This window comes from Podarcis pityusensis (genome assembly GCF_964106645.2).
Source record: "Podarcis pityusensis genome assembly, chromosome: 4".
In the NCBI taxonomy this organism is placed as follows: domain Eukaryota; kingdom Metazoa; phylum Chordata; class Lepidosauria; order Squamata; family Lacertidae; genus Podarcis; species Podarcis pityusensis.
In genome coordinates this window covers 3,642,597-3,656,153 of record NC_138027.1, presented here as the reverse complement: position 1 = coordinate 3,656,153, position 13,557 = coordinate 3,642,597, and the positions used below count along the sequence as shown (strand labels likewise).

The following is a 13,557-nucleotide window of genomic DNA, read 5'->3' as shown; positions in this document are numbered from 1 at the left end:
TCAGACAGATCGTGAAGCTGAGGCTCCAAGACTTTGGCCCCCTCATGAGAAGAGAAGACTCCCTGGAAAAGACCCTGATGTTGGGAAAGATGGAGGGCACAAGGAGAAGGGGATGACAGAGGACGAGATGGTGGGACAGTGTTCTCGAAGCTACCAGCATGAGTTTGACCAAACTGCGGGAGGCAGTTGAAGACAGGAGTGCCTGGCGTGCTCTGGTCCATGGGGTCACGAAGAGGCAGACACGACTAAACGACTAAACAACAACAACAACAATTTTATTTGTAAGCCGCCTTGGGTCCCTATCAGTGAAAAAAAAAGGTGGGCTATAAATGTTGAGGTTTATTTTCCTCTTCCCTCCTTGTCCCTTTTTCTTTGTGTGTTCTATTTATCAGATGTCAAGGAAATCAACAACTATCTGACTTTTAGAATACATCTGAAGGCAGCCCTCTTTAGGGAAGATTTTAATGTTTAATAGACTATTGTATTTTGATATTCTGTTGGGAGCCGCCCAGAGTGGCTGGGGAAACCCAACCAGATGGGGGGAGTATAAATAATAACATTATTTTTTATGTAGGGAGGGGGGCCTGCAGGTAGGGGGCATATTGTTTTGAATTCAAGTAAGCCACTCTGGGAGATTTTTTTTTTTGGCTGAATAGCGGGTACAAATGTGAATAAAATAAAGAAACGCAAGCAGGACACCCCCCACCCCTCCATTGGTGCAGTCCGAGCGGAGCTTCGCCACTTGAAGCTGCAAGGAGGCTGCGCTTTTCCCTTTTGGCCGCCGCTAGAGGCCGCTGCCGGGCAAGCCGCGCGCCGGGTGGCCATCCGCGGCGCTCTATTGGCTGCCGGGGAGTGGGGGAGTGGGCGGGGCCTCGTAGCCCCGCCTCCTCCTGCGAGAGCAGCGCCGAGGCCGCCGGAACGACGAGGAAGAGACCAATAAGAAGGGCGGGAAAGGGGGGGAGGCGCGGCGAGCCCGTTCGTGGGAGATACCACTTGGGGACGCGGGAAGAGAGCGTGAGTGAGTGAGGAGCGCAGGCGCGCGCGCGGCAGGAGGGGAAAGAGACAGTTCGTGGGAGAGTCCATTGCAGCGCCGGCGGCGGGGGGCGGCGTGCTGAGGAGAGACCAATTCGGGGACGGGGGGGGAAGAAGCGAGGGCCGGCCGCCCCAGTGCCCTGTGCCTGAGAGAGGAGAGCAGCCCTCGTGGGGCTATTTGGGAGCCCAGGAAGGCCCTTGGGGGGCGGAAGGGGTGTGTGAGGGGGGGTCAGCTTGTGGGGGGGCGTTGTGTGGGGGAGGGGCCTGCACCTGAGGAGAAGAAGAGGAAGACCCACCCGCGTGTGGGGGGGACATTGTGTGTGGGGGGGGGAGTGGGCGTCAGCCAGGAGCTCTTACCTGAGGCTGCTGCACCTGTGGGCAGGTGAGGCCTCCCTCCTCCGCTCCCTGCTTCCCTCCCTCCTGGCCCAGCAAGGAAAAGCTCCTCCTGCTCTGGAAGAAGGAAGCCAGCCAGATCCTGGGACTGTCATCAGGCTCCTCGTCGTGTGGAAGGCGCCCCAGGGACCCGCTTCTCGGCGGGGTGGGGGGCTTTCTTCTGGCCTGACGGAGGTCCCTCCTGCGGAAAAGCCACCAGGTGCCTTGAGAAGATCCGTGGCCGGACTTGCTGGGTCGCCTTCCCCGAGAGCTTAGCAGGATTTTTAAAAACCCCAAAAAACAGACACGCAGAATCTTTCGACCTGACAAAGCTTTTTATTTCTTGCTTTATTTTCAGCATTTGACACACAGCCTGGCCTGGGGGAGACTCTTCTGGACAGCTGGGTAGAAGGGAAGGAAGTGGCCCAGGATAGTCTGAAAAGGGATAAAAGGGATTTCAGGGAGTGATTTTGTGGAGCAGAGAGAGAGAGAAAAAAACAGACAGACAGACAGACAGACAGAAATATCGCTTTGAAAGTTGCGCAGAAGCCAAAGTTTAAATGGATTAAATGGTTTGGCGGCCTTCGGTTGGCGGAGTGAAATACAGGGGACGCCAAGCCGGAAAGGTCTGATCTAGGTGGTCGCAAGGCTGCTGTTTCTTGCCCCTGAAAAGAGCGCAGGAGTCTGATGAGAGCGGGTAGCTGGTCTCCAGACGTTTTCCTTTCCTTTGGTTCTGAGGAAGTTTTCTTTTTGATAGGACAAAAGGGGGCAACTTGTGCAACAGGACCCCCATTTCCTTAATCTGACGTGTTCCTCTTCCACGTTTTCTACATGCTGCGTGGTGGTGTTGCTCTGAATTCACCTGCATGTGCCTCTTTGCAGAGAGATTTCCTGGGTTCCGTTAAAAGTAAATGCTTGCTAGGCTTTTAGCAGTCAGACTGAGACTCCTGCGGTGTGAAGACCGAAAATCTAGCTTGGCAAATAACGTGTGTGTGTGTGTTTAGAATCTGTTACAGTTCTATTATACCAGGAATAATCTGGTCTCCTCTAGTTCTGAATCCGCTAAACTGTTCTAAACCTGCTGGCAGTTTTGGGGATGTGCTTGGATTACTACTTAATTGGTTGGGTTGCTTCAGCAGCCTAGTACATAATTTGCGAAAGAAAGCAGCCAAGCCCAGAGAATATTTTTACTAATTTCCCAGTTATGTTGCATGTTGAAAACGGATGCTTTTAAGCGTTTAGGATTTGTATGACACCCCCACTTAGAGGTAAGACGAGCCTTTCAGCGCCTGTTCTGCGGATATAGAAAAGGTTTTGGGAGGCTGTTGGATCTGGGGCAGAATTTCGAGCTGTGTTCAGCGGCTAGGGGAAAAACTCCTTAAAGCCTTTCCAACCTTTACTTCTGCAGCTTTTGGAAACAACCTGGCTCTACTTCTGGGCTAGTGGACACTTCCTGTACTCTTTTGGAATATAAGAATCCAAGGACAGAAAGAAACAGGACTCGGAGTATCCCTGGGAATCTGGACTTCTTTTTCTGTTGGGAACTGATGCCGAGGAACTCCTGACACACGAGAAACACTGAAGGGTCTCCTTTGCCAGACACAACATGGATGTATGGTCCAGAATAGCCATATGGATCCTTTGCGGCTTCCTTCTGCACCATGGACAGGGGGAGAGGCCCCCAGGCACCTACCTAGACGATGCCACAATAGCAGGTAAGGAAAAAGTTGTGGGTAAGGAGCCGCTTTTGCCTTTTCTTAATCCTTTGGGGTATAAAATAATGTTCCTTCGGGCTGCTGGCAGTGGGCTCTTTTCATCCCTGGGACTCTGCTTTGAAGTTGAAGTTGTGAATTGTTCTTCCCTTCTTGGAGGTTCGGAAAAGAAACTTGTAAAGTATTTTGGAGCTCCCTTCTCGCCAACCTGCGTTCTGGTGTCTGCTTAAATCCTAGCTATTTTTGGTGGTCTTATACTGGTGTTTTTTTCTAGCGTGCCTGAGAGTTTCCCCTCCCCAACTCTGCAATGGTTCTTTCTGTAGGCAATTTCAGGCTAGGAAACAAAAAACACTACGCATCTTGAAATAGCCTCCCAGAAAGGCAGCTAGCTTGAAGTAAAAGTGGTTATTTCCTGCTTTACATAGAGGAGAGAGAAAAAGAGCAGCTTTTTTGTGGAAGAAGTGTGCTTTCTATCTGAAACCTGCTGATTTTTTTCAGAAGAAAGATTTGACTGTTTCAGGCTTGAGGTTTAGCTGTTGAGTGTCAACTGTCCTCTTTCCGTTGAGTTAAAGAATGTGACTGTAGGTGCAAACAGTGCACTCTTATCAGGCATTGGGTAAAACAGAAAAGTATTTAGAACACATCTACTGTATCATATCTGAGCTCCAGAATATAGTAAAGGAGAATCCACTGTTCCCTGCTTGTTTGTGGTGTCAGAGAATTCCTAAAGATCTAGGGAAGCCCCATGCAGGAGATTGATTTGCGAAGTGATGACCAGGATGCACCATTGCCAGTTTCTCATGTTGAAACTTCCCATAACTGCATCGCAGGTCTTTAAAATAGCTGCATGTCAGCATAACCTTAACTAACGTAGGTTTATCAAGTGGCTTGGCAGAGGGAAAGAAAGGGGGGGGAGAGGGGGGAGGTTGTAAGAGTGTCAGAGTTGGAATCTTTGCACACCAGTTTCTAAGTGGTTTTTCTTGTTGGAATTCCCAAGAGGAGTGGGGAATGTCCTTGTTGACCTTTGATTGAGGGGACCCTGAGTTTCTCTCTCCTCAGTTGACAATAGCACAAATAAGTGTTGAGGAAGAGGCAGCCTGTTGCCATTTCCTGAGCACTGGACTGTGGAATTCACTGCCACAAGGAATAGATACTGTTTATGGAGAGGAGGGTGACAGTTCTAGCATCCACTGTTAGACTTCGTATAAAAGAGGAATGAAAACTAGATGCTGGCAAACAAATGACAGGTTGAGATTATCGCGTTAGTAGTAACCTACATGTGAGCGCATGATCCAGTGTGGCAGTTCTTATGGTGCATTACACATGTTGCCAGTACTGAACCCCACTTGCATCCTGTATTACTGCCACAGAGAGGTGAGCAGTTATTTTTACATAACGTGACTTCCACTGGGTGTGGGCAGATATTAGCGAACCAGCAGCAGTAATTTCCTTGGCATTTCTAAGGCTTCCCAGCGGCAACCACATTTCTGGAAACACTAGTTTTCCAATATGAAAACCCTTAGCGGCTGGTTCTAGCAGTGTCTGCGGGCCTTACTGGCAAACTGAAACTCCTTTATCTCAGGTGCCAGAACTTTGAACGAGCTGGAAGGCCAAAGCCTTCAGCCACAGCCACATAAAAAACTTGTTAGTCCTATTCTGTGCAGAACATGCCTAGCTTAATTTGGTTTCAAAGTTTTCCTGCTTGCCAAATTTGGACTTTTGCAGGCGTTTGCTTGTTGAAAGTGACAGCTGTTGCTTGGAGAAGCAGATGTGGAGAGGTGCTGGAGGGCTTCTGTAGGAAGGATGTTCTCTCTTGATCAATGGATATCTCAAGCAACTTCCTTCTTGGGGTGCTAAACACTCAGCAGAAATACAATTTGTTTCAGATGATTTTTCTGTGAGGACTAGAGAGCTAACTAGCATGTGTAGTTTTTAGAGCAGAGCTTTCCAAACTGTGTGTCACAGCACGTTAGTGTGTCATCGTGCAAACACTCCCCACACTCCTCCCAGGGCTGGAAAGGGGTTAGCTTAACCTCTGGTTTGCTAGTAAAACTGAATTGCTGTGTCACGAAATGATGCATGTAATAATAATTTATTATTTATACCCCACCCATCTGGCTGGGCCTCCCCAGCCACTCTGGGCGGCTTCCAAGAAATATTAAAATACTGTAATATATCAAACATTAAAAGCCTCCCTAAACAGGGCTGCCTTCAGATGTCTTCTAAAAGTCAGGTGGTAGTTGTTCTCTTTGACATCTGGTGGGAGGGCGTTCCACAGGGAGGGTGCTACTACCGAGAAGGCCCTCTGCCTGGTTCTCAAAAGTGTCTCACAAGTGTGTCACCAGCATGAAAAGTTTGGTAAGCTCTGGGTTAGAGTGTTTGGATCAAAACCTGAGAGATCAGGGCTCAAATCCCCCACTCAGCCATGAAGCTCACTGGGTGTGGGGGACCTGGGGCCAGCCACTGCCTCTCAGCCTAGCCTACCTCACAGGATTGTTGTGGGGATTCAGGGAGAACCATGTACACCACCTTGAGCGCCTTGGAGAAAAATGTGGGCTATAATACCGTGCGAGTTTGCAGCGATCAGCCTGCCAGTTGATGTGCGATAAAGGCTGACTTCCTTTCCTAACCATGTGCAGATCTGGTCATGTGCCCTTCCCCTTCCAAGTCTTGTTGAGTCTCACTTAGCTCATCTCTCGTGTCGGAAAAGGACCTGCAGGAGCAGTGATGAATTTCAGCTCTACGGGATAATCGCTTTTTTACAGCTGGCCATAAACCTGTTGCTTGGGCTTCTGATACTTAGCATGACAGCCAGTTACCACACCTGCTTCTTTACCCTGCCCCAGATCAAATGTTTATCCAGCATGTTTTAAAATAATTACAATTGTCAGGACTGTGGCCTCGCTTGGCAACTTGTAACGCTCAGGCTGTCAAAATTACTCAATGTCCCCATTGCCCCCTCATTGTCAATACCTGCCTGCGAGAGGCCAGCAGGAAGGAGGTTGTGGTCAGGTGTTGCCCTTTTCAAGTGCATAAAGAGCAGCCAGTCTGGTTACCCGTGCCTCCTCTAAGCTGAAAACACCAATTTTTTTCTTCTCCTTCTCCTTCTCCTTCTCCTTCTGTTGTTTTCTATCCTCTTCGTCTTGTGTGGATTTCCTTGGGCTTTTCAATATTGCAAGTAAATTCTGAAGCCCGGAAGTTAACGCAAGTCGGGCAGACTCCAGGGCAGAAGCAGAATACGCAGAATAGGCCTGTTAGGTGCTTCCTAGTGGGGTTGCACTTGCTTGAACAAACTGTCATGGGCATGCGTCTATATCTGCTCAGCGTTTAGGACCACAAGAAGTATGCATACTGCCTGGAGTATCCATTGCTCGAGGGAGGCCTTCAGTGGACATTGCAGGGACACTGCATGTGGAGACGTGGTAAGAGTTCCTGAAGAAGCTGTTCCTCAAAAAGTGCTGTGCTACCCGTGCTTGGTCTTTTGAGGGTAGAAAAACTTTTTGTGGCAAGATGCAGCTTCATTATATATCTCCAGAGGGTTGCATAACATTTAACCAGTTTTTTACCTTGTGCAAAGCCTCCCCCCCCCCTTATTCAATTGGTGAATAAAAATACTGTAGGCCTTACAGCTTTTGTGAAAATCTCTTTGACTAATTCTGTGCCACCTTCAGGTTGCAGGAGAGTCTAAAAGAGTGCACTATGGCATAATAAATATTTCCATACCACATTGAAGACATATAAGCAGCTAAATTTGGCAGATTTGTCAATGCTTTCAAAAGGCCTTACTGTAGCTGCACTTGTGCCTGCTGGCTTACTCTGAGTCATGTTTTGGGGCTTGTGACGCAACAGGTGGGCTCTGCATGAGGAAGTGGTTAGAGTATCTTGATGCTGGCACTGAAGGACCCGGACTTCCCTCCATCCTGTGCAGGGCTGTTTCCTTGGAAGTTGATGCTGGGTTTTAAAAGCATGATGCCCTGAAGTCGGAAGTATACTGTCCCAGCCTTTAGCCATGGCAGGCAGGAAAGCTGCAGTGAACAGGAAGAGTCCAGACTCTCTGCCTTGCTCAGCTTTTCGCAGGGACTACAGACTCTCAACCCCGTTCCTGCTGTGATGCTCCTTTGAACAGAAGCTGCAGCAGCAGTTGCTGGAGGTCAAAAGAGTCATGCTTCCTGCTCATCTTCTTAAGCTCAGCAGCATCAGCTCAGAAAGTGATTTTGAGTTAACTTCTCACTGCCCCCACTCAGCCCCAGAAATCATCATCAGGCCATACTGAAAGTCATCTATTGCTTCTGGAGAAGAGAAGATTCATTCTCTTTGTGCCCTGAGGGGATAACTCCTGTGAGTTATCCTGAAAAGGGCTGCAACAGCTCTGTATAAGTCGTAGACACTGAAGTAGCAGTGATACTACTGTTCTTTTTACTTTATAAGAACTACATATTGAACTCTAGGCAGAGCTTTAAAAGACCTGAAGGTTTTCTAGTTCGTCCCCTAACTTGAGTAGGATTCTTTGAATCTTAGACTGCTAACAGCTCAGTTCTTTAAAATGTAGAAGAAAGGTCAGGTCAGCACCTTGAATTGAGCCTGGAAGCAAATTGGCAGCAAGTATAGCTGCATTGAATTGGAAGCAATGTGGTCTCTTCTCTGTGCTCTAGTTGAAAGAAGAGTTGCTGCTTTCTGTGATAGTGAAAGTTTCCGAGCCGTCTTCAAGGGCGGTTCAATGTAGAACACATGTCTGTTGTGTGCATGATGGAAAGGAAGTCTCATTCAGTGAGGAAGGGCTGCAGAAACCCAGCACAAGGATTTGCAGCAGGGCTAGGGAGCAACCAAAGGCTGCCTAGCCACTCTTTCAGGGAGAGCTGGACCCAACAAGTGGTTGCCGTAACTCCACACATTTGTAGCTGTGATTCCTGCGTTGCAGGGACAGGTGTAAGGACCCTCTGGGTCCCTTCCAGCTCTACAGCTCTATAATTCTGTGATCTCTTGATCAGCTCTCAGATCAGAGGATACTGGAAAATAAAGTAAGGTGGCACCAGCATATTGATGACCTTGTTCTTTCACACAGGGCTGCTTAATTGTGGCAGGTCCGTAGTTCAGATCAGCAGGATTCAGGGAGGACTTTTCAGAACGGCTCAGACCGCAGCCTCCTTCAATGGTAGCATCATTTCACCCAGCTGCAGAGTTTTGTTTATGGCTGCTGGTCCATGTGGCCCTCACCAGCCACAAAGGTCAAGGGTCAAGAAAGCAAGTGGGTGGACACAAGTCCCCAAAGACTTTGCCCATGTCCTCAGGAACCAATAAATGGAATGGATTCAATTGTTACTATTAAATTTATTCCCTGCCCTTCATCAACAGGTCCCATTGGGGGTTACAACAATTTAAAATTCAGAGTTAAAAACAGTTAAAACATTGCTGCCTCCAGCTGTGGAGGCAGTGTTGATTTAAAGCAGAGTCTCGTGCCCAGCGGAAGGATGAGGAGTACGTGCTGCATACTCTATATTGCTTTATTTACAGTTCAAAGCTGGTATATTACAGAAAGACATCTTGCCTCTGCCGGAGCAGAAAATGCATCCTCTCTCCTCGACAGCTCGGAGAGAATCACACAGTGAAAAACAGGAAACCAGTGTACGTCACATCCAGTCTCCCTTTCCTGTGAGAAACTCCAACAGTACAGACTGTGGAATGTAAACACCTGTCTCGTGACAAGCCCTTTCGCTGCACAGTGAAGGAAAGCAGAAACCAACATCCTCCCCCTTTCTGTGAACATCACTGGGCAGCGTGTTCGTACAATATCAGTACAAACCCAACTTCTGCACATAGGTACAGTGTTGATCCCTTGATACAATCTTGGACAATACATCAGCAGGAATTTCATTACCTGGCATATAGGACACCGTTACGAGTCCCTTCTGAATACATTCCCTAGCATGCTGCAACTTTAATTGCAAGTGCTTCGTGCTTTGCTTACAACCTTCAGACTTCAGCAAAGCCAAACATGCTTTGTTGTCCTGGTAAACCTGGATTGGACATTTGACAGGAATTTTCATATCTTTGCACAATTGTATTAACCATTCACAATCCTTAAGTGAATAAGACAGTGCATTCAGTTCGGCTTCACAAGTACTTAAGCTAACTGTTGTTTGCTTCTTGCATGACCAATCAAACAGACCTTGATTGTACATGTAGCAAACTCCAGACGTACTTTTCCTGTCTGTAGTGTCACTTCCAAAACTTGCATCTGCAAATATCTCAAGACCACCAGACTTCTGATTGTTAAGTCTCAGTCTGTAATGCATAGTGCCTTTCAAATACCGCGCTATGCGTTTCAGAGCTTTCCAATCCTTGACACTAGGATTGTTGACTTGTCTGCTTAGCAAATTACAGCTAACAGCAATGTCTGGTCTTGAACATCTGGCAATGAAGTTTAGCTTGCCTAGCACACTTCTGTACAGTGTAGTGTCAGAAAATGCTTCTTCAGTGTCATCTACCTGATAACCTGTTGTCATCGGTGTGTCTACAGGGTTAGCATCCATCAGATTTAGTTTGCTTAACACATCAGCAATTTTCCGTGACTGGTGTACTAGAATGTTACCATCTTGATCTCTCTCTATTTTCAGAGATAGGTAGTTGTTTACCTCACCAAGATCTTTCATGTCAAAGTGCTCTTTCAGTTGAGCTAGGGCATTATTGTACATTGCGACATCTTTCCAAAAGAATAATAAATCATCAACATAAAACAAACAGTACAGTTTCTTTTGCCCCTCCTCTTTGACAAATACACATGGATCAGCTTTTCCTTGCTGAAAACCTAGAGAAAACAATACTTCAGTGAGTTTTGTGTGCCAACACCGTGCACTTTGTTTGAGACCATAAAGGGATTTCTTCAGAGCACAAACAAATCCCTGTTTTACCTGTACGCCATCAGGTGGAAGCATATAAAGTGATTCATCCAGAGAACCGTACAGAAAAGCTGTATTAATATCATGGTGACTAATGTGTAGACTTTCCTCTGCAGCTAGCTTGAGCATAAGCCTAATGCTTTCATATCTCACTGTGGGTGAATAGGTCTCGTGATAGTCTTCACCTGGTACCTGTGCAAAACCTCTGGCTACCAATCTGGCTTTGTGTCTGACTATCTTGCCATTTTGATCTGTCTTCGCTTTGAAGACCCATTTGCTTCCAAGCAGTTTCATTCCTGGAACTACTGGAACTAGCTCCCATGTTTTGTTCCTTTCTAAAGAATCAAGCTCAGCCTTCATGGCATTTAACCATGGCTCAGCTTCCTTTGAATCCAAACCCTGGATGTCTTGGAAACTTGAAGGTTCAAATACCTTCTTGGAGCTTTTAACAGCTGTTACTGCTATCGTAGCAAACTCATCAGCAAATCTCTTTGGAGGTCTGCCTTTTGTGGCTCTCTGTGACCTACGAATTAGCCTTAAGTCTTCAACACTCTCCTCTTCCTTCTTAGGAGAAAAACGACCTACTGTGAACAATGGTTCCTCCAATTCTTGATCAGAGCTTTCAGAGGGTCGCATAGAGGCTTTCGCACTCTTGAAATCCTCTGAATCACCCGATTCAGTTTCAGATTCAGACTCAGAACCTTCATCAGTGGGTGTGGGTTGTTGTGGTTGCTTTTGACTATCCTCAGTCTCATCACCGTCATCAGGATAACATTGGAAAATTCCCACATTCTCCCCCCACTTTGCATTGTACTCAACACTTCTCGTGAGCTTAATTGTCTTAGAGTCAGTCATCATTATTCTGTAAGACCCTTTCTGATAACCTAGAAAGATACCATGCAATCCACGCTTGTCTAACTTGGAGTTTTGTGGTGAGCGAACCCACATGTCAGAACCAAAAATCTTCATGTGTTTGATGTATGGCTTCTTGCCAAACATCTTCTCGTAGGGGGTACAACCAATCGCTGAAGATAACCTGCGATTGTAACTGTAAACAAAACACGAGAGAGATTCGGCCCAATAACTCTCTGGAAGATTGGCATCATGCAGCAAGGTTTTTAACCCTTGAAGCAATGTCTGATTTGCCCTTTCCGCAAGTCCATTCTGCCATGGCGAGCGAGGACTAGACAAATCGTGTTGAATTCCTTTCTCAGTCAGAAAAGCTTCAAACTGCTGAGAAGTGAATTTCCCCCCGCGATCAGTGAAAAGAGTCTTTATCTTCTTACCGTGCACATTTTCCAACCAAGCACAGAATTCCTTGAACCTAGGAAAAGCCTCCGATTTCTGCTTGAGATTGTACACAAAAATATATCTAGAAAATGCATCAATGAGAACCATGAAGTACCTATTTCCCCCCAAAGAGGGCGCTAGTGGTCCAACTAAATCAGCATGAACAACCTGGTATGGTTCCGTAGCTTGCCTACTAGACACCTTACCTTTCGCAGCCATTTTCACCTTGTTTGCTGCGCATGCTTTGCACTTCATGTGGTACCTGCAGGGTTTAATAGTCATACCTTCAACCAAGGCAGGCATTTTAGATACTGCCTCAAAATGCAAATGACCAAATTTTCGGTGAAAATCATGAATACATTCTGCATGCAAACTTTTGTTAGAACCTGCAATGCAACAAGTGTCATCCTTTTCAACATCATCATAATACAAAACAAACAAACGATCAACATATTCAGCATGCAATACATAATCATTTTTCTTTGTGATGATGCACTTCTTGTTCTTGAAGGAAACGTCAATGTTCCGCTCATTCAGCTGTCCAACGCTGAGCAGATTATGTTTGGCGTCTGGCACGTAAAGCACATTCTGTATCGATAAGTCCAAACTGTGAAGAACAACAGTTCCGTAGCCTTTACTGGGAATAGTGTGGTCATCCGCCTGGTGAATCGCACCTTCCTGCGGTGTAAAAGACACAAACAGTCTCTTATCGTTGCACATGTGGTGGGTCGCCGCTGAATCAACAACGAAGAAAGATCTAGACGTCTTCTGGACCTCTGCAACCTTTGGAGTGAAGCGTGAAACCATAGCCTTGTGCTGCGTTGTCCTAGACACCGGACCTTTGCCTTTGCCTCGGCCTTTTCCGCGCGATGAGCTATCGCTGCGCTGTTCTGTCTTGGCCTTGGGATATCTGCATTCCCTCTTCATATGGCCTAGACGTCCACACGAGTAGCATTTCACTGCCTTCAAAGCTTTGGCGCCATCTGGTGGTTCCACTGCACTATGGGATGACGTCTGTGAAGACTCCCCCTTGCCCATGCAGCTAGCACCCCGGCGATCTGCTTCATTTAAAATCACGGCAGTAACATAATCCACTGTCAGCTGAGCAGTTGGTTGCACAGCAATCTGGGTTGCAACAGACTCCCAACCTGAACCCAAAGATTGTAGTATCATGAAAGAATACACAGCCTCTGGAAAGTTGAGTCCTCTCTGTTGCAGCTCATGTCTCAGATTTTGCATCTCCATCAGATGTAAACGCACATCTCCACCTTCAGCAAGAGCCATATTATGCAGCTTGTTAAAGTAAAACATAGTGGATCCAGCTTCTGTCCTTAAGTGAGCCTCTCTCAAAGCGTCTCAAATTTCTCTGGCTGAGGTCTTATCACGCAATAGACAGAGCTCTTCCGGGGATACTATCAATGTAAGAGTTCCCCTTGCTTTGGAATCCTTAGCTTCCCATGCATCTGTAACTGGAGCTGGGGGGGTTTCTGTAATCACCTCAAACAAACCCTCTTTCCGCAGAATTGCCTCTGCATACAGAACCCAGTCCGCGTAATTTTTCTTGCTGAGCTTAGGAATCCCACAAGCATCCTGAAGGGCCATCATGACTCTGGCATTAGCCTTCAGCGTCATATATGCTGCTTTAAATCTTGCTGCGTCACTGCTGCAGCTGCTTTATTCCAAAAGCGCACTTAAAAGTTACTTTCGATTTCCCCAGCATAGTAACTTGTGCCTGGGAGACTTTTGCCTATTCCCGGCAAAACGGCTTTGAAAGTTCAAAGTCCAGCCATAAAGCCATAAAGCCATTAACTAGAAGCTGGCAGGCTGCCCGGAGCAGTAGCACATACCTCATCAATCACCTTTACGCGCAGAGCAGATTCTGTTCCGATCTGTCCCTCTGCATTCCGATGCTTTGCCGGCACTCCGATTCGACTTCTGGGCCCATAACCACGTGTTGATTTAAAGCAGAGTCTCGTGCCCAGCGGAAGGATGAGGAGTACGTGCTGCATACTCTATATTGCTTTATTTACAGTTCAAAGCTGGTATATTACAGAAAGACATCTTGCCTCTGCCGGAGCAGAAAATGCATCCTCTCTCCTCGACAGCTCGGAGAGAATCACACAGTGAAAAACAGGAAACCAGTGTACGTCACATCCAGTCTCCCTTTCCTGTGAGAAACTCCAACAGTACAGACTGTGGAATGTAAACACCTGTCTCGTGACAAGCCCTTTCGCTGCACAGTGAAGGAAAGCAGA

The 13,557-nt window shown here is 47.0% G+C and overlaps 1 protein-coding gene across 10 annotated transcripts in view; it reads left to right on the top strand.

The window, feature by feature from the left end:
- The first annotated feature begins 932 nt into the window (after window positions 1–932).
- The window catches only part of STIM1 (stromal interaction molecule 1), a 111,719-nt gene continuing 99,094 nt past the window's right edge, over window positions 933–13,557 (top strand). For 2 of the 10 annotated variants that reach the window (XM_081001944.1, XM_081001945.1), the window contains exon 1: window positions 1,428–3,119. In XM_081001944.1, coding sequence (XP_080858070.1) covers window positions 3,011–3,119 — 109 coding nt within the window. In that variant the 5' untranslated portion in view covers window positions 1,428–3,010. The other 8 variants (XM_081001946.1, XM_081001947.1, XM_081001942.1 and 5 more) reach the window with 7 other exon arrangements.